Source organism: Arvicola amphibius, chromosome 12 (assembly GCF_903992535.2).
Source record: "Arvicola amphibius chromosome 12, mArvAmp1.2, whole genome shotgun sequence".
Taxonomy (NCBI): Eukaryota; Metazoa; Chordata; class Mammalia; order Rodentia; family Cricetidae; genus Arvicola; species Arvicola amphibius.
In genome coordinates this window covers 120,968,775-120,988,393 of record NC_052058.2, presented here as the reverse complement: position 1 = coordinate 120,988,393, position 19,619 = coordinate 120,968,775, and the positions used below count along the sequence as shown (strand labels likewise).

At 56.6% G+C, this 19,619-nt stretch overlaps 2 protein-coding genes and 1 long non-coding RNA gene across 3 annotated transcripts in view; 2 read left to right on the top strand and 1 right to left on the bottom strand.

Annotated features, from left to right (window-relative positions):
• Myh14 (myosin heavy chain 14) overlaps positions 1-1,190 on the top strand; it is a 57,977-nt gene extending 56,787 nt beyond the window's left edge. The window contains exons 41-42 of the mRNA XM_038313522.1: positions 225-397; positions 672-1,190. Of these exons, the coding sequence (XP_038169450.1) occupies positions 225-397; positions 672-825 (327 nt within the window). The 3' untranslated portion in view covers positions 826-1,190. The remainder of the gene's footprint in view (positions 1-224; positions 398-671) is intronic.
• A 1,324-nt stretch (positions 1,191-2,514) lies between these two features.
• On the bottom strand, positions 2,515-13,743 carry Kcnc3 (potassium voltage-gated channel subfamily C member 3). The gene is made up of 4 exons (XM_042056062.1): positions 13,668-13,743; positions 10,857-11,964; positions 7,808-8,359; positions 2,515-6,565 (listed from the first exon to the last, which is right to left on the bottom strand). Exons 2-3 carry the CDS (start codon positions 11,740-11,742, stop codon positions 8,019-8,021), a joined length of 1,227 nt encoding a protein of 408 aa, XP_041911996.1. The 5' UTR covers positions 11,743-11,964; positions 13,668-13,743; the 3' UTR covers positions 2,515-6,565; positions 7,808-8,018.
• Positions 13,744-16,772: 3,029 nt separating this feature from the next.
• LOC119802896 lies at positions 16,773-19,081 on the top strand. Its single transcript, XR_005283513.1, has 2 exons — positions 16,773-16,830; positions 18,541-19,081. It is a non-coding gene; the product is annotated as an uncharacterized LOC119802896 (long non-coding RNA).
• The last annotated feature ends 538 nt before the right edge of the window (positions 19,082-19,619 follow it).

Sequence of the window (19,619 nt, the reverse complement as noted above, 5' to 3'; positions counted from 1 at the left end):
AAGAACACAGGCAATGGGTGAGGGGCAGGATCTTACAGGGAGGGTCCGGTATTCTCTGCTCCTTGGATTGTTAACTGTCTGGTCTCGGTTGCCGAACACCCAGCTATCTTCCGTATATTTTGTTGCCATAACTGTGAAGGTCTCAGTAGGTCACCATAGCTGCTGTAGGCACTGGAGGACACCAGGGAATGACATGGTCTGTTCGTGTCCCCCCTCCCCCTCAGCTGGAGAAAAGTAACCTCCGGCTGAAGCAGCTCAAGAGGCAGCTGGAAGAAGCAGAGGAGGAAGCATCGCGGGCGCAGGCTGGTCGGCGGCGGCTGCAACGGGAGCTGGAGGACGTCACAGAGTCCGCGGAGTCCATGAACAGGGAGGTGACCACGTTGAGGAACAGGCTCCGGTAAGTTACCCACATGCTGGTACCACCCAGGAGAGGAGAGCAAGACTTAGCTTGGAAGACCAGCATGGGGATTGGACCCTGCGGTGGGGAGGAAGCTGTGGCTTCCCTGGCCTATCCTCTGTGCTTGTCAGTCTTGCTCAGGTGCCATGTGCACCTGTTTGACCATTTGCCAGCGTTTGAGCTCAGCTTCTCTTGTCCTAATCTGCACCTGTGTTCTCATCCCTGCCTGCATCTTTGCCCCCGCCCCCGGCACTTATGCCTTCTTTTCCCACAGGCGCGGCCCACTCACCTTCACCACGCGCACTGTTCGCCAGGTGTTCAGGCTGGAGGAGGGCGTGGTTTCTGATGAGGAGGAGGCTGAGGGGGCGGAGCCTGGGCATGCACCACCCCAGGAACCTGAGGCTCCACCTCCTGCCACACCCCAGTGACCCAGTCTGTCCTAGATGTCCCAAGGACAGGGCCTGTCCCAGTGTCCCTCCTGGCTTGTACTTCGAAATAATGCTGCCCTCTGCACTTTCTGGCATTAATGAACCCTACTGGGACAGGACTCCAAATGGAGGCCCTAAACCAAGGAGCTGGAAGGCAGAAGGGGACAAAATGAACATGGATGGCAAGGATGTCCTGTCTGCTCCTATTTTCTGCAGGCCTGTCCCCTGCAGGGGGCCTCCATTCCCTCCCAGTATCCTGCCCTCTTTTACGGGGTGGGGGGAGATCTGTGTGCTCAACAGGGTAGTATTCAGGTCCCTCATGCTCCAGGACTGAAGAAATAAACTACATCTGCCTGGATCCTTCACCATGGCTGTATTCCTAATTGGGGAACAGAGTGTGAGGGGCTTGCTCTGCTGCTGTAATCTGTGAGATTCTCCTAGGGACCGGGCAGTCACTGCACAGTACAAAGTCACGGTGTCCCATTACATGCTGCAATCTGTGAGATCCTCCTAGGGACCGGGCAGTCACTGCACAGTACAAAGTCACGGTGTCCCATTACATGCTAGGCAAACCATTGTCTCCTCAGCATCTTCCGTCTTCAGCCATTGCTGAAGGAGTGACCCTTTCAGAGTGTTAGTAACTGGCTGAGCCCCTAGCCTCAGGGCACACAGGATGAGTGAACCAGAACTCAAACCCCACACTGCCTGGCTCCAGGGTTGGTCGTCCACACATGAAGACAGTTTTCACAAGCACTTGTCTACCCAGGATTCTTCCTGGGTTCTAGGACTCAAGTTCCCAAACTTGTGGCTCTCATACATTCTGAGTAAGAGGGCTGTTCGCGTTTGTCATCAAGGAAACCAAGGCCAAGGCCCATACTTGCCCCACTGTCCAAGGAGACCAAAAGATCAGGTCCCATAGGGGATTCTGGGAAACTTGTTGCCAGCCCTCTTTCACCTTTTGTTGCCCAGGGTGTATTTCTTTTACCTCTTGGGTCGGTATCACCTAGCCCAGCTCCCACCTACTTTGTAAGTTCCCAGTGAGTACCCCAGACACAAATCAAAAAAGCCACTTCTAAATGAAAAGGAATCATTTATTGGACTGGGGAGGGGCATGACACTGTTTCTTTGTGGGGGAGGGCTGACATGCGGCAGCTTCTGCGAGGGTGGTTCATGCACCCTGGGTGGGCATGGGGGAGGCTTGGGGGAGGAGCCTGCCGACCCCTCCCTCCCTGCCTGCGGGTGGGCCAGGAAGACCCGCCGTTAGCACCAGAGTTGCAGACCTCCCCTCCCCCAAACTCAGGACCCGCCCCCATCCCTGAGAGCGCCCCTTGGCCAGCCCCTCCCGCGCCAGGCCAGGCCAGGCCCGTCCGCCCACTAGAAGTAGAGAAACTTATTGCTGTGAGTGTGTGGGGAAGGAGGGGAGCTGCTGAGCTCAGGAAGACCCCCTTGCCCCTGCCAATCATTCCTCCCCGTCGTCCCGCCCCCAGCCCCAAGTCCGAGCGTCGTCCCCCCCCCCCACCCGCGCAGGAGGGGTGCGCAACGCATGCGTGTGGGGGTGGGCGCGTCATGCAGCGCATGCGTGCAGTTGCAGGCACCCTGGCGGCCGTGGGGAAAAGGGAGACCAGGACCTGGCTCTCCCTCCCGGAACCCCGTAGTTTGGTAAATTGGGAGATATGAAGGGGGCGGAAATCACGTTTTGTAGACATTTATAGTGATAGTAGCTTTCTTTTCTTTAAAAGCTTAACTAAAAAGCTGGATACGTGTGGGAAACCGGAGAGCAGGGGGAGACAGTGAGAAGTGTCTGGTACCCTCCAAAAAGGACTCTTACCCCCTTTCCCCGCCCCATTAGTCTCTTTTGAGGGACGGGAGGATAGTAGGGGCTGTTTAAAGAAGTCGAACCCTTTGGCAATATTAGGAGTCCTCACCCCATACCCAAGTGTCTGGAGTCCCCTAGCCCTTTGCCCTGTCCCTACCAGATCCCACCCTACCCCTCAACCCGTCTCACCAGGGTTAAAATCCCAAGGGAAGGCTGGGGGCGGGCGGGGGGACTCAAAACGCCCCTTGCATAGGAATCGTTGCATCAAGAATTGGGTCCAAGGACACTCCCACTGACACTGTGGTGACCGAGGGAGGGTTCCCTGAGGCTGTGGGAACAAGGGAGAGATTGCTAATTCTGCCGACCACCCTGCTCCAAAGGGGAGTTTGTTTAGGATTCTGGGACCAGTGTGGTCTCTGGGCTTGGGGGGAGGTAGCATACTGGAGCCAAGATGGGATTTGAGAAAGTTTTCCACCGCGAACGTGGCACGTGTTGGGCAAGGAACGCGGGGAAGCGCAGGCTGAGGTCCTAGCCGAGCATGTCCTCTTCCTACTACGCGGGCCACAGCTTCTGTGATCACTTTGGGGCTGTTTTAGGGGAAGAGTGGTTGCCGGAGATTGAACCCCAGACCGTAGCACGTTAGGCAAGCTGTGTGCTTGACTGTCCTTGACTTGCTCGGAGTCACACGTCACACCCAGCTCCTGCGCTGCTAGTATCACCAGCCAGGTATGCTGTGCCGGGAGCATACACGTTTTAAACACCTGGTGGTTTGTGCGCTCTGTAAACTACAGCACACGAAGAGGAAACAGGAGTCCCACACTCTGGGAAACTGTGTTTTGGCACCATCTCGGTGGGACGGGTTTTGAGGAGGGTACTGCCTAGACAGAGATGCTGGGTGGGGTGGGAGCTCCCTGGAATCTGACAGGCAGAGCCCATCCAGGAAGAGGTACCTGGGACAGAGGCTTGTGATGTCAGGGGGCTGAGGCTGTCTGGGTTCTGGGGAAGCTTGAGTGGATATGGGTTTATCTGAGCAATGTCTGGGTCATGAGGACTGCCAGGTCCCAGAGGCTGGAAGTGAGCTGGGATACAAGGAAAGGGTCTGGGAGGGTGGAAGAACACTGCAGTGCAGGCCAGGCCCGTGGTGGATGGGTCTGGGAGTGATGGAAGTAGGAAGTGTGGGGCGCTGGAGTGCTCAGGGATGGGAGTGCACGGTGCCAGGGTCAATCTCCGGAAGTCTAGGGTGCTAGTCTCATGTTTTGAGATAGAGTTGAGACAGGGTAGGGTGGAGGGTTGTGGGCCCGGAGGGCTAAGTCCATGCAGTGAATAGAGGGAGCAGATCCCTGGAGGCGGGCGTGGGTGGAATGCACCAGCTGGAGTCATCCAAGCCCGGGAGCTGCTGGCAGAACCCCCCACCCCCAGCGGAGCTCCTGAAGGCTGCGGCTGATCAACCTGCTTTCTTTTCCCTTCATGTTCCTAGAGGGTTTTTGTTTGTTTTTCCTGAATCAATTAGTGATGGGTGGGTCACCATTTTGGGGGATGAGCAGGAAAACCCCTAAAATGCCAGTCCCGACCCCAAAGCTCCTGGCGGCCTCCCCTCCAACTCACTGCAAGCAGCTCCTGATGGGCTTATTGCTGAAGAGGGGGTCTGGGAGGCATGCAAACTGGAGTGGGTGCCCCAAGATGGAATCAGCTTTTAGTTATTTACAGGAGTCGATGGGAGGGGTGTCCTATGGCTCATGACAACCTGAGGTTTGCTTTTTTTTGGGGGGGGGGGGGAAGAGAGTAGGGGGAGAACAGACTCCGGCCCCACCCCCTCTATCCTGGAGGCTCTAGTATGTGGGGAGAGGCCCGAAGGTGTCTGCTGGCATCATTACCTCTTTTGCATATTATTAATGACTATTTTTTTTAAAAGAACCCTTTCCCCGCCCCCACTCCCAGCTCCTTTCGACCTTCCCATCACCCCCAGTCCCCTCACGGGAGAGGGAGCACTAGAGGATGGAGGGCAGGGTCGGGGGAGCTCGGCGCGTGGCCCGGGGCGAGCCTGGGGGAGTGGCGAGGGGCGCCAGGCGCAGGGATACCCCGCTCAGGCCCACAATGCTGCTCAGGCTGCGGGACTTCTCGTAACCTGGGGAAGGAGCAGAGACAAGGGTGGGAGGGTGCGTGGGGATAGGAGCCAGGGTGAGGGTACACAGAGACCCCAAACAGGGACACAGAGGCAGAGAGAGGAGGGGTGGAGAGGGGAGAAACACCCATAAGCGGGATGGGTGGGCCGAGGAGATGGAGAGAGAGGTGAAGAAATCGCAGTCAGTCAGCATCCACAAGAAAGGTGCAGACACAGGGAAGGGGAGAGAAAGGATTAGGAGGTGGGTGGTGCCCACTAAGCCGCCCCACCCAACCTGCCCACCCTTCTTCTCCCCCTCCCCACGGTCCCCTGGTCTTAGGCCCAAAGGCAGCAGTTGGCAAGGTGGGATGGTGGGCGGCAAGGGCTGGGGTGGAGGCAGCAGCTGGTGGAGGGGGCTGCGCAGGGGGGAGCTGGGGGCCTGGTGCAGGGAGGGGGAGGAGATACCCTGGGACCATGTAATAAGAGCTCACTGTGTAGCCCAGGCTGGCTTTAATCGAGCATACTGTATATCTTAGACTGAACTCAAATTATGTAGCCCAGGCTGGCCTCAATCTCACTATGTAGCCCAGACTGGTCTCAAACTCACTATTTAGCCTAGGCTGACTTCAAATTCAGTAGGTAGGTAGCCTTGGACTAAGGCAGAAGCCATTCCACTCAACATGGACATCTTTCAAGAGTCCATCACATAGGATGAGGTGGAGGATTCTAAAATTGATGGAGTCTGCTGGTTAAGGAAGCAGTAAGGTCACACAGCTCATGAGAACCTATATCAGGACCATGTGGGTGGGTGGTTTTTGTTGTTGTTGTTTTGTTTTGTTTTTTTGCTCTGCTAGCACCAGGTACTGGGATGGCTTTTCTAAGCATCCCAGGCTGGGAGGTGTATTCTAACTGCAGGAGAGTGCCTGGGGTGGGGGACAGAAGCCCGGTGTCTCAGGGACACCCCCTCCCACCATTCCCAATTGCTAACCTGGGGGGAAGGGACAGGGGGAACCCGAGGGTCTCGCGAGGTCTCAGGCGGTGACAAGAGCTGGGGACAGAAACAGAGAGTCAAGGATGGGGAATGGGAGGCAGATGGGGGCTCCCCAACACAGGCTCACTGTTGGGGGGACGGAGAAACGCCTGGATGTTTTTCTCCTTTCTGGTGTTTTCCGGGGGTGATGGGAGCGGTGAAATGGGGGTAGCCAGAGACATCAAATATGGCAGGAGCTTCCGGGGTGGCTGGGAAGGGGGGGCCAAGGGTGGAAGGAATGGGGCTGGGTATGGGAGTCAGAAGGTCAGAGGGTAAATATGGACAGGCCAGTAAGGAAAGAAAATATTGGGGCAGAGAGGCAGGCAAGTAGGGAAATATTGGGGCAGAGAACTCAGCCAGCCCCATCAGCTCCAGCCATCATTTGAGTTCAGTGAATGGATTTTGGTATCATATGCAAGAAAAGCAAGGGCCTCACCCACCCCCCGGGATTTCCCACACACTCTGCTTTGCCCTCCATCCCACCAGGAACCCTCCAACAAAGGGGTAAGGAACAGAGGTCTAGGTTCAAGCGGGGGTGGGGTGAGATGGGAGGAAGGAAGGAGGGAGTGAAGAGATGGGCATGGAAGGTGATGGGTGGGTGTAGGAACGACATGGAAGTGGGAGGCACACAGACCCCTCTGAGCTAGGAGCCTGAAGCCTAGCTTCTCACACCTGTCTGCTCCCAGTTGGCACTCCCTGGAGGTCTTTGGAACATGGGGGTTCCATACAGCCTTAGGCCGAGAGCAAGGATTCTTCATGTGTTTCTATTTCTAAAGAAGGTGCTGTGTTGTTTCTAGAATGAGCAGGTAGTAGATCAACACCTTCAAGCAACTTCTCTCATGTATAAGACAGAGCTGGTCTCCCCCAGCACTAAGCTTTCAGATGCCCTTGCACCCTTTCCCCATTCAGCCACACCAACCGTCCTTCTGTGTGTATGGGAAGTAGAAGAACATAAGATGTGTTAGCAAGTACTCCATTGCTGAGCCATGCCCCAGCCCCTCACTGGGGCTTCTAGGCAAGAGCTCTTTAGAGGGTTCAAACCTAGTCTCTCCCCTCTCCAACCTTTTCAGCACTTAGGGCTGGGCACTTGGCCTCTCCTTTCAGGTCTCAGGTCACTTTCTCAGACAGCTTTCCCAAAGTCAGCTGTGCCGGTGCCTGCCCACAACCACACTGTTCACACTGAGAGGGCACACCAAGGCTGTGCCGGTGCCTACCCACAACACAGATAGACAGCACTGTTCACACTGAGAGGGCATACCAAGGCTGAGAGTACCTCAGAGAGAACCTGAGCCTGCCAGGAAAGTTCTTCCCACCTCATGGTGGGGCAATGTAACAGCCACCTCTGCTGTGTAACAAATCACCCCAAAGTGTAGTAGCTAAAACAAGAAATTGGGGATGGGGGCAGGATCTTGTTTTCTAACCCTTCAATCTCACAATCCCCCTGCCCCAACATCAAAATGCTGTATTTACAGATGTGTACTCCCATGCTTGGCTTTTCCTATCCCTCCTGATTGCCCACTGGCCTAACTCTTCACGCTTTCATCTCGCAGACCTGGTTCCAGCTAGACTCTCATCCAACTTCTCACAAGCTTCAGCCTCATGATCTGCTCTACCCATCTTCTCGTCTGGCCTCTAGTGCAGCCCCGCTTTCCTAGTTCTTGTGTCCCTGTCTCTCCTCTTAAGATTAGGGAGAACTCTCCTGGCTCAGTCCACCCTGCACTCGGGAGTGTCCAGGCACCAACCTGCACTGGTGACTTGATAGAAACACCCAGAGAGGGTACAGACAGGTGAGGGTAGAGGCAGCAGTGGGGTGGGGATGGGGGTGAACAGGTCACAGGTGGGAGCTGGGGCTGGGTTAGTTCAAGTGTTAGTGAGGACTAGGTGCATCCTGGGGTGACGGTGGGGTCAGTGTCAGGAACTGGGTGCAGCTGCTCACCATGGCGGAGGGTCATGGTCAGGGAGAGCTGTTCTCAGAGGTTAGCTGGAGGTACAGAAGGAAGGAGAGTGGGGGGAACATTGGTGGGGAACTACTTACCCTAGGGGGAAGGGGGCTCGTCCACTAGGGGGATATCCAGGCCGCTGCGTTGGCGTTGAGGTCGGCCAAGAAGCTTGGGGGACCTGGCTTGTGCCAGTATGGGGGGGGGCAGTGGGGGAGCACCAGTGGCTGGGGTTGAGGGAACAGGCCGGAGAGTCAGGGTGGGTGGGGGAGATGGAGATGAGATAAGAAAGGTGAGGAAACTTGGGGTTCACGGCGAGGGAGAAGGATAGGGAAGAAGGTAGTCTGGGGCTGAGGGGGACACAGAGGGAAGTTTGGCACCTACCCCATCCCCTCTCCTCCCTCCCCTGGGCTGAAGAGGAAGGGTCTCTGGGGAGCTCCTGGGGGGCACCTCACCTTTTCGGATGGAGCCATCAGGGGAGGGGGCGTAGTCAGTGACAAGAAAGCAGGCTCGATCCCGGCTGTAGCGGCCCCGGCTTCCGGGGGTGATCGGGCTCTTGTCTTCTGGAGACATGGCGGGCTGGTCGATGGCAGGGCAGTCCTCATGGGCCAGTGCAGCGGCTGCGGGATCCCCATTGGGACGGGGGTCTACTGCAAGGTGAGGGGGTCACAGACAGAACAGAGACTGAAGGGAGAGCTGAGAGTGGAGGACGCTGGAGGGATGGAGATCCGAGTGACCCTGGGGGCGGGAGGGCGGGAGGGCGGGGAAGACAATGGGGTGGAGGGGTACGGGCAGTGGCTGACTGAGGGGCAGAGGCGAGGGCTACAACGTGGCGATTGGGTCTTGTGTGAGTATGGGAATGTCCATAATTGGTACTGGGAGAGTGGCTGGGGCCGCTGTGGTTACTGTGGATCCGGCATGGTGGTACCCACCTATCATCCCATCACTCAGGAGGCTGAGGCAGGAGGGTTCTGAGTTTGAGGCCAGTCTGGGCTGCATAGTGAGATTGCCCCAAGAAAAAACAAAACAAAACAAACAAACAAACAAACAAAAAAAGACAAAACAAAAGTGGGTGCTGGGCACAACCAACATTAAGGTGCTGGGTGTTGAGAGGGGACAGGGAGGATGCCACCGATTGCAAAGTAGTTGCTTAGGGATGAGTGTGGGGTGCTGCAAAGGGCAGGGTGGGGAAGGGCTGGTAGGTGACAGGTGAGGGAGGGTGAGGTGGGGGTCCCCTAGGCTCTGACTTGAGCTATTTTTAATGGGTAGAAAACTGGGTCAGTGGCTAAGGGAACAAGTTGGGGGGCCAGGCAGACTAGCTCATTTTCTTGACCTACTTAAGGCCTGGGGGGGCTCAACTCCTTCCTCCAGGACACCCAAGTCACTGCCTGCAAGAAACAGAGTCCCCCAGGACACACAACACACACCTGTAGGAAACAGAGTCCCCAGGACACACAACGCACAATCAGACACAGCCACCAGTTCTCTTGGCTCCTCCCTCTTCCTGGCCTGACTCATTTAAAAACTCTTTTGAGACAGTCTTGCTCTATAGCCCAGGCTAGCTTTGAACCCACCTCATCCTTCTGCCTCAGCTCCCCAAATACTGGGGTAACAGGTGTGATCAACTAGGCCTGGCTGACTCTTGCCGTAGCAAGAATTCTCTGGGGTACTCTGGGGACCCTGCCTTGCGGCTCCACACCCTGGCTGTTCTGCCCACAGAACCCTCTTATGTTGCATGTAGGTGGATCCTGAACTCTGTCCTGCTGACTGCCCACTCCACTGTCTCCCTCTCATAAATGATGGTGATGTTTGGCAGACCAGCCACGCTGCCCACCCAGCTCTGGCCTCGGCACAGTCTGTCACATAGTCATGCACTGCCCTGGTATGCAGGCTTGTCCCTAGCTTTCCTGGGAGTCATGTGAGACGCCTGTGCTTTATTTACACTGCGCACCTTTCTTTTTGAGACAGAGTCTCATGTAGCTCCAACCGGCCTTGAACTCCTGATCTTCCTAAGTACTGGGGTTACAAGAATTCTTCTTTCTTTGTTCTTTCTCTCTCCCCTCTCTCATCTTTTTCCTAGGAAACTGTCAAAGAATGGGAGTGGACCAGAGGCCCAGGAAGTCACTCAAAACCTTTTTCTGTTTGTTTTCCTGAGTCAGGGTCTCTGGATGTGTGTAGCCTAGGATAGCTTCGAACATGTGCTGACCCTCCTGTCTCGGGCTCCCCAGTGTTGAGTCCCTACTATCTCTCTCCTTCCCATCCACCCACTTTCCCGTCCTAACTTCGCTCCTTCCTTTCCTTTCTCTCTTTGTACTTTTTTCCCTGGTGATATTTGAGACAGGGACATGTAGCACAGGTTAGCCTTGAACTCCTGATCCCGCTACCTCTATTTTCCAAGATGGGAGGTACCAAGTGCCTTTAAGGGATAGGAAGCATGCCCCAGATACCTGGGTTTCCAAGTCTACAAACAGCCTCACTATGCTGTCTGCCCACGGGCCTCTCAGAGCAGCCTGGCTACAAACACACCTTCAGAAACACTCCTGCACATGGAGCCTGTCTCTATGGTCCTTCCTGCTTCCTCTCTAGCCTTCTAGCCATTTGTCCTTCCTGTCTGCTGTTGCCTTCCACCCCACTCTGCCTGGACCTAAGAGACACCTTGCACCTGCAATCCCACCCACCTCCCAGGTCTCCCCGCACCCCCAGTGCTGGCCCCAGCCTCACCTGCCCACCTTCCCACAGGTCTCCCCGCACCCCCAGTGCTGGCCCCAGCCTCACCTGCCCACCTTCCCACAGGTCTCCCCGCACCCCCAGTGCTGGCCCCAGCCTCACCTGCCCACCTTCCCCCAGGTCTCCCCGCATCACCAGTGCTGGCCCCAGCCTCACCTGCCCACCTTCCCCCAGGTCCCAGGTCTCCCCGCACCCCCAGTGCTGGCCCCAGCCTCACCTGCCCACCTCCTCCCAGGTCTCCCTGCACCCCCAGTGCTGGCCCCATTCTCACCTGCCCACCTTCCCCCCTCCCTGCACCCCCAGTGCTGGCCCCAGCCTCACCTGCCCACCTTCCCCCCTCCCTGCACCCCCAGTGCTGGCCCCAGCCTCACCTGCCCACCTCCCCCCTCCCTGCACCCCCAGTGCTGGCCCCATTCTCACCTGCTCTGTTGGTTTCAATCACCTCTTCCTGAGCCAGTGGGCAGGGCTCACCAGGGGCTGGGAGAGGAGGCAATCCCATGATGCCCAGTCCCCCAGCACCACCCCTGAGCAGCCCGGGGTGTGTGTGGGGTCCAGGTGGGTAGGCCCCAGCCACAGTCACCCCCATGGAGGGAGGGGTGATGGGCGGTGGTGGACTGATGCCACCGCTGCTGTGGTGGGAGTGTGGCGGGGGTGGAGGTGGGGGGTCAGGCTTGCAGTAGTTGGGTGAGCCAGGCTGTGGAGGCCTGGGGATGTGTTTGTTTTTCTTCTTTGGCAATTTCTGCTTGGCCATAGCCAGTGAATAGTACATGCCGAAGTTGTTGACAATGACGGGCACAGGCATGGCAATGGTCAGCACACCAGCCAGGGCACACAGCGCCCCAACCAGCATCCCAGACCACGTCTTGGGGTACATGTCTCCATAGCCCAGGGTGGTCATGGTGACCACAGCCCACCAGAAGCCGATGGGGATGTTCTTGAAGTAGGTGTGGTTGGAGCCCAGGATGTCATCAGGGTCGGCACCAATGCGCTCAGCGTAGTAGATCATGGTGGCGAAGATGAGGACCCCCAGGGCCAGGAAGATGATGAGTAACAAGAACTCGTTGGTGCTGGCCCGGAGTGTGTGGCCCAGCACACGCAAGCCCACGAAATGGCGGGTCAGCTTGAAGATGCGCAGGATGCGAACAAAGCGGACGACACGCAGGAAGCCCAGCACGTCCTTGGCAGCTTTGGAGCTGAGGCCTGACAGGCCCACCTCCAGGTAGAAGGGCAAGATGGCCACACAGTCGATGATGTTCAGACTGCTTTTGAGGAACTCCACTTTATCCGGGCAGAAGGTGACACGCATGAGAAACTCAAAGGTGAACCAGACCACACACACGCCTTCCACATAGGTCAAGAAGGGTTCTGTCTCCACCTCCACATTGGTGATGTTTTCTGGGGGAGCCCCAGGGATCGGGGAGGCCTGTGTCACCGTCTTGTTGCTGATGTGGATGAAGCCCTCGTGTGTCTCCAGGCAGAAGGTGGTGATGGAGATGAGGATGAAAAACAGGGAGGCAAAGGCCACATACTGCAGGAGGGAGGGAGAGGATGGGGTGACCAATACATTTGCATCACCGGAGTCTCAAGACCCTTCTAGCGGCCTCCCATTCCTCACCTCAGGGCCCAAATCCCATTAGAATCCAAGTATCCCCACGTAATGGTTCTGAGAAGCTCAGGGCAGAAGCTTGCCACAGCTGACCCAGGGAAAGAGCACTTTCTGAGTGCTTCCCATATCAGGTTTCCCCAGAAGGGTTCAAATATTCTATTCAGGGATGGTCCTGAGAGGGACAGCCACACTACCCATGTCTCAGAGGTTTGGGACTCAGCCTGGACCTGGGGAAGGGTAAGGGCACATGGGGACACTGGATCTTATTTCTGTGGCACTCGGGGTACAACCCACAGCCTTACGCAAGCTAGGTAAGCACTCTGTCCCCAAGATACATCCCTAGCCCTCTTTCTAACTTTTATTTTGAGATAGGGTCTCGCTAATTTAACCAGGCCGGCCTAGAATTTGTAGTCCTCCTGCCTCCTGAGTCATCCGGATATGAGGTCTGCTTGCCACTAGGCCCCTCTCAAAAGCCTGGATTTGAATTTGTCAAACTGGAACAAGGGTTAAGCTTTTTGGATCTGAATTTTGTTTTTTAATGGAATTGTTATGAAGATTTGGTGAGTGTACAGAGGGCTTGCTTCCAAAAGCAGTGCTTGGCTGAGTGCCTGGAACACAGTGAGATCTGAGCTGTTACTGGGGTACAGTGGATCAGTTAGCTGGGGCAAGGATACGGGGGTCAGAGAATGGCTGTGCTCTAAGGACCCCACTGCAAGTGATCTGCTAAAAACAGAGAGAGCTGGGGTAGTTCGGGGGTGGGATGAAAGACTGGGTGCGGGGGAACTGAAGAGGGAAGGCCTTGCTGGGTTAAAGCTAAGGAGAGGGAAGAGGACCAAGAAGCCTTGGGGATGGGGAGGGTTGTGGTTCTGCGGGGATAAATTCAGGGGCCAAAGTCCAATAACTGGGAGGTGGAGTAGCTTATGCTTTGTCAAAGAGGGAGAGACCCAGAGTCTTGCTACATAGTGAGGAAGGGGGGTTGGTTAGTCAAGGTCCGAGGGATGGCTGTTTTATAATGGGGGAAGATCAGAAAGAGAAAGGCCCTGTGGGAGAAAGGCATGTGGTTGGGGGTCTGGACTTTTAACCTCAAGCAAAGGCCAGAGAAGGGGGCCAAGTGGGGGAAATCTGACGTGGGAAGAGGACCAGGAAGCCCTGTGTATGGGGAGGGATTATAGTTATGGAGAGGTGAATTCAGGGGCCTGGGCTTTCAGTCAGAGTTTAATAACTGAAGGGTAAGCAGGCCCTGGGCCTTAGGGTTGGCTGGGACAGTGGTCAGTAGTGTAGACCACCCACGTGGTTTCTCTGCAGTAGAGAAGAGGCCTGAGGTCTCTGCAGAGCGCATGCCCGGGGCCTCCCCGCCCCCAACCAGCAGGCTGCGGTACTGCAGTGGGGGCGGGTCGGCCGGGCCCGGAGCAGGGCGCCCGGCGGCCAGTACCACGGACAGCTCCCCCGCCGCAGTGCGCAGCCGCAGTGGCCTGGTGGCCTTCTTAACTCCTTCCAAGCCGAAGCGCCGCGAGCCGCGCGCAGCCGCAGTACCTAAGGCTTTGGCTTCACAGTTAAAGGCCACCGGGCCTATAATTTGCCTAACCCCTTCCCTCCTAGGAGTCCAAGGAAGGGTGGGCACCCACTGCAGTCACAGGTGCAGGGTTGGTTTCCCCTGAAGTGACTCCGAAGCAGAAGGCATGGGAGGGTACCGAGGTTCTAGTTAGCAAAGCAGAGCCGGGAGGGCTGGACCCTGAGCTTGAAGGTGGTTTGCGCTCCCAATTTGCAAGAAGGTCCACCTGGAGGTTGGAAAGTACCCAGCACACAGCGGATATTTAAACAAACAAACAAACAAATCATAAGTCGGTGCAATTAATAAATGCGTGACCTTCGTAGCCATTCTGGACCCCTAGCCTGGCCATCACCCAAAGACTTTCTCTCAGTCTCAGCACCCTTCAATGGGTCACAGGAAGGAAGGGCGCCCCAAGGCATCGAGTAGGGGTGGAGATGCGCGAAGGAGCATCTGGGGCCATGTCCCTCCTGCCCCTCTTTCTTTCCCCTTCCTCCCCACTCAACCCCAAATGTCGCCAATTCAGCGCTTCTCAGGGACTAAAACTTTATGCGAAGCCTCCGGTTCCCCACCCTCCCCCAAGCCCGAATGCGGCACTGCGGCTCTGCGTCCTTCTCGACCCAGGACGCGGCGAGGTGGCAGGAGGGGGAAGGGGGAAAGGGGAGGAGTGGCTCTGTTTCCCACTTTTGCTAGTGCCCTCTTTTGTCCTGAATTTACTCCCCTGGCTATTCCCACACATCCTCCTCTAGGGTCTCCCGACCTGGAGGAAGTTTAGGAAGAAGGAAAAGCTGTAGTCAGAGCTATCAAGAGGGTATCTACTGCAGCTAACAAACTTTTCCACGAGAGATTGTTGAGGGAACCTAGGGGTTTCTAGGGTTCTGGGTTTACATCAGGGGAGGCAAACAGAGGAGAACCCAGCGGGTTGAGCTATCCCAAGAGGGGGTGGGGGGGGGGGGGGAACGGAAACCATCTGAGAAGTGATGACTTGGGGGTGAGTTGCAGGAGTCAGGTCTCTAGATTGGAGGGGACTCAAACTTCCGAAAGTCACTTGGCAGAATGAGAAAGTAACTGGCGAGGGAGGAATGGAAATGGGAAGGAATCCTACAGGCAGAGGACAGTGTGCGGTTAGAGGGAGGGGATATAACGCCAACTGTGGGGCAGTTCGAAGTGGAGGGCACAAACTGAGGTGCTAAGAGGAGAGGGGAAAGCATGGGCCCCTTCTGGAGACAGAAAAGTGGGTCCTGATTGCGGAAGTCTGAGCTCTATGGGGCGAGTCGTTTGCAGGGGGTTGATGAAGAGGGTGAAGGAAGACTCTGGGAGGAGAGTTTTACAAAGGACCACCCACCACCACAACGCCTCTCGGACTCAGCTTTGTAGCTAGGTCGTTGGGAAACTGTCCTGACTGGAACCAGCAGTTTGGAGGTTCAGTGGGGTCCTGGGGGTTCTGCAGGGGCGGGATCTTCTAGAACTTTGAGAGCTAGGAGCAGAAGATCACAAACAGCCAGGAGGTCCAAAGTTAGAGAGGAAAAAGAGATCTAGAAATTGGGCCCAGGCAGAGAATGAGGAGAGTTGGAGAGGGGGACGACAACGACACGGGAGGACGACACGAAGGCGGGGAATAGGGACTTCGGGGTGTTCAAGGAACGGGGGAGTTGAGTTTTGGCTAAGGACATTTTGAGGGCTTGAGACATTCTGAAGGTCTCAGGAGGTGTGTGGAAAAGGAAAGGGTTGAGACTGCCAGGGAAGTCCGGGAGATTTTCAGTTAGGGAGCCATTTCTCAGGATCTACGATGACTTAGAGTGTGGTGAGTGGAGTTTGGAAGGGCCCGGGAGAAACTGAAGGTTCGGGAGGGGGTGTGTTTGAAGGGGGCGTAGGGAACTCCGGCTGCAGGGAAGAGGCTTCCAGAGGACTGGGGAGACGGGAGGGGTGGGGAAGACTTGGCATGGAGTACTCTGGGAGCAGAGGGGTTGGATAGATAAGGGTGCTCGGAGATCCGCGCTCACCCTGCGCGGCCCGCGACGAGTAGGGGTCCTCGAAAAGCGCCACACGCGGGGCTGCCAGCGCCGCCACCACGTGCCGCCCGCGCCCCCCGCCCCGCGCCACCGGCAGGTCACCCGGCGCCTCCGCCTGCGTCCCTGGAAGCACAGACGCTTGAGCTCGCCGCCTGCTCCGTCCAGCCCGCCCGCCCTCCTGCGCCCGCCTCGTTCGTCCAGCGCCTGCATCGTGGGCGCCTCCGGCGGTTGGCGGCGTTGGCGGCGCCCCGGAGGCCTAGTCGGGAGCTTCAGAAGGAGTCAAGTGCCTCCTCGGCGTCGCGGTGCTGGCGGTAGGTCATTCCAGCAGCAGGCCTTCCACGTCTGTCTCGTCGATTTTTGCCCCAGAAGCCTAGCTCCTCCTTCCAAAGAGCGGACTCCGCACACGTAGGCCGGCAGTGCAGCGTGCCGGTGCGGTAGTAGGTAGTTAGTAGTTGAGCCACGGTAGGCGAAGGACGCTCCGGGTGGCGGTTTCGAACGAAGAACTCGTCTTTACCCGGATCGTAGGTCAAAGCGCGCCTGGGCACGATCTCGGGCATCGGTTCAGCCCGGACCAGCCGCCGGGTCCCCGGCAGGGTGCGCAACGTGGAGCGGTACGTCTCATGGCGCACGCCGCCCACGTTGATCACGATCTTACCGCTGTCGCCGCCGCCGCCGCCGTGCCGCCCCATGGCCACCGCCGGCAGCCCGGGGCATGGCTCGGCGCGCCGGCCCCCGGACCCACGGGAAAGCGGGGCACCCGCCGGGCACGCGGCGGGGCCGAACTGCGCGCACTGCTGAGGCGGCGGCGGCGGCGGAGACTCCGGTGACCGTGGCGTTGGTGCCGGTGGCAGCTGCTGCTCGCCGACCCCCTGGCGCCCGCGGAACCACCAAACGCACACTGAGCTCAGCATTGGACAGGGAGGCGGGGATGGGGGCGGGATAGCAGGGGCGGGGCCCTGGTGGAAAGTCCAAGCTGATTGGGTGAGAGGAGACGATGACTATATGAGGAGAGCGCTATTGGATAGGTGGAGGGAGGACAAGAGCTGATTGGGCTGCGGGGATGGGCGGGGCCACGGCTAGCCGGACTCCGACCAAGCCTAGTTAGAGTAGGTGGGGTTGCCGAGAAGGCTCAGGGATTGGGTCTTACCTAGAAGAGGGCGGGGCGTCAAGGGAACCCTAAAAATGCCTAACTCAGCAGTACAGCGAAAATGGAGACCTAGGAGCCAGGTATGAGAAAGAGACAGGTGCGGTGGAGCCGGGTGGGGGGGAGGTGAGGGGGCTGGAAGGAGGATGAGGAGTTGAAGATCATGCTACAGGTGAGGTAGAGGCCAGCCTGGGTTACATGAAACTACCTCAAAAAAAAAAATCTGATAGGCTGTTTATAAAAAGGGAGTAACCACAGGAGAAGCTGACAAAGAAACCAAACTGGTCACTCTCCTACCTGTATTGGAAAAGCAGATGAACAGGGAAGGGTTTAGTTAGGTTAACAGTGATTGGAAGCCCAAGAAATCAATAACAGTCCTTATTGGGACGGAAGAATGAGGGGAAGAGTCTCACTTGGGGGCGGGGAAGGGGCGGAACCAGAACTGGAGGTGGAGACGGAACCTGATTGAAAGGCTGACGGGGACAGGGATAGTGGGAAGGGGTGGAAGGAGAGGCCTGGGAACTTCTGAATGGAAGCTAGGGAGGGGCCGAAACTGCAAGCTGTAGAGTCCAGGGAGGCTTTAGGTTTGCTATCCTGACTCTGCCTCAACCTCATCCTGGTAGCTGGGATGGCAGACGTGCATCGCCAGCTCCTGCTGGAGGCTGCAAACTTGGACTTCATTAGGAAGAGGGTCCGATGGGTGGAAGAGACGCAGACAAGTGGGCTGGGCCTATAATAGGTTGGGAACATCTTCAATGGTCCAAAGGAAGATGAGACTGATAAGTGGATGGAGAAGTGGGGCACTAAAAATGGGCATTTAGAGCTTCAGGAACCACCAGCCTGGTGGGATGGAGGACGGAAAATGAGACATCTCTTAGGGGAAAGACACTCACCGGACACGGGGGTCTGGGCCAGGAATGGAAAGACTCGGTGTCAGAGACCCAAAGGGATGGTCCACGAGGCCTTGGGGAGGGGCAAAGTTTCCAGTTGGTGGAGGAAAGAGAATGAGGCCTAAACCACAAAGGTTGCGGGCAGGAGGGCAAAGAGATGAGTAAAGGAGTGGACGCCAGTACATGCAGAGGGGAGTGCAGCCCTTGGAGCGGGCTACAGCTTCTCAACCACTGGAATAAGCGGGCCAATGGGGAAGGGTGGGGTTATGGAGGAAGAAGGGAGGAGTCGGACAAGAGACAACACGCCTCCTAGTTGGTAGGCCCCGCCTCCTAGGCGGTCCTAGGCACGGGGCCGACAGTACGCAAATGCAGTGGCTGCGGCGGAGGCTGCGGCGGGGGCTGCGGCGGGGGCTGAGGCGCCAGCAAGAGCGAAGAGGGCGGGTCAGGGGTTGCGGCGGTCGCTGGCTCGTCGCCTCCCTCTGCAGGCGCTACGCGGGTTCGTATTCCCATCCCAAGCCCCGTTCCCGCTTAAGTGTCTCCGTTGTCTCTGAGTGTTCGCCCACCCGTCCCTACCACTCTGGGAATCTGGTTCCTCTTTTCTAAGTGTCTCTCTGTGTGTGAGTCTCATCCTTTCTCTTTGGGTCTTTGTCTCCCTCCTCTGATGCCAGTCCCTTTCTCTAGCTCTTTGTCCCTCCCTCTTTAAGTCTCTATCTCCTCCCCTCTGAGTCTCTGCGCCGCCCCTCAACCCCGGACTCTGCCCCTCTACCTCTCTCTGGATTTCTGTCTGTTTCGCTTTCTGAAGCTCTGTCGTCCTCTCTCTCTGGGTCTTGGGTTCCTCTATCTCTGGATTCTCCATCCCAATCTAACCCCCATCCTGACAGCAGTTGATCTGCATCATTGTAGAGTCGCAGACGTGAGGCCTGTCCTGCAGACCCAGGAGTGAGTCCTCACCCGCCCCAGACTCTGGAGCTCCCATTCTCTGGAACCTTCAAGACTCTGATGCAGAAAATAGAAAGAGGCACCTACTACCGACTGCGCACTCCTAATTCTGGCATGTGACAGATAGAAGCAGTGACTCGCTGTGAGGGGACAGTTAGAGACAGGGTGGCAGACTGGCCCAGGGTTTGGGCATGCATTAGAGGATGGAAATATGACTGTCACAAAAGCCTAAATCACAATCCTCTGTCACACCTCACCTCCACCCTGACTTTCTGCTCTTTACAGAGCCAAGCATGGCATCCAGTTACTAAATAAACCAGCCTTTGGTCTTGTCCCGCCCCCCAGAGGTCAGAAAGGGGGATAAGGAGGAGGAAACAGAGAGAAGACTAGGGGGTTGGAGGCCGGGATAGAGAGCAGGCAACAGTTTGAAACTATGTGGCTGGGAAACTTGGGTAGCTCCCAAGACCTCCCCTGTTGTGGAATATTTAAAGATGTGTTACATTTATTTATGCTGCATTTGTTTAATTATGAAAAGATGTGTTGCTGTTTCACTTTGTCTACCTAAGGCACCTGATTGGTCTAATAAAAAGCTGAATGGCCAATAGCTAGGAAGAGGAGGGATAGGCGGGGCTGGCAGCCAGAGAGAATAAATAGGAGGAAAAAAATCTAGGTTTGGGGAAGAAGAGAGAACGAGGGAGAAAGAGAGGGAGATTCCTGGGTTCAGCCAGTCAGCCACCAGACAGACAGACACGGAGGAAGCATACAGAATGAAAAAAGGGTAAAAAGCTCTGAGGCAAAATGTGGATGACGAGAAGCAGGTGAAGTTATAAGAGCTAGTGGGACAGGCCATGAGATACAGTCAAACATCATAACTAATATTAAGTCTCCATGTCATGGTTTGGGAGAATCATGAAAAAGCCTGCTACATTCCCCAGGACATGGGGAGAGGAGTTGGTCAGTAGAGAATCACCACCCTTTGACCATAGACTGGATGGAGCTTGTGTTGCAGAACATCCAGGGGGAACAGAATCAAAACTGAGTTG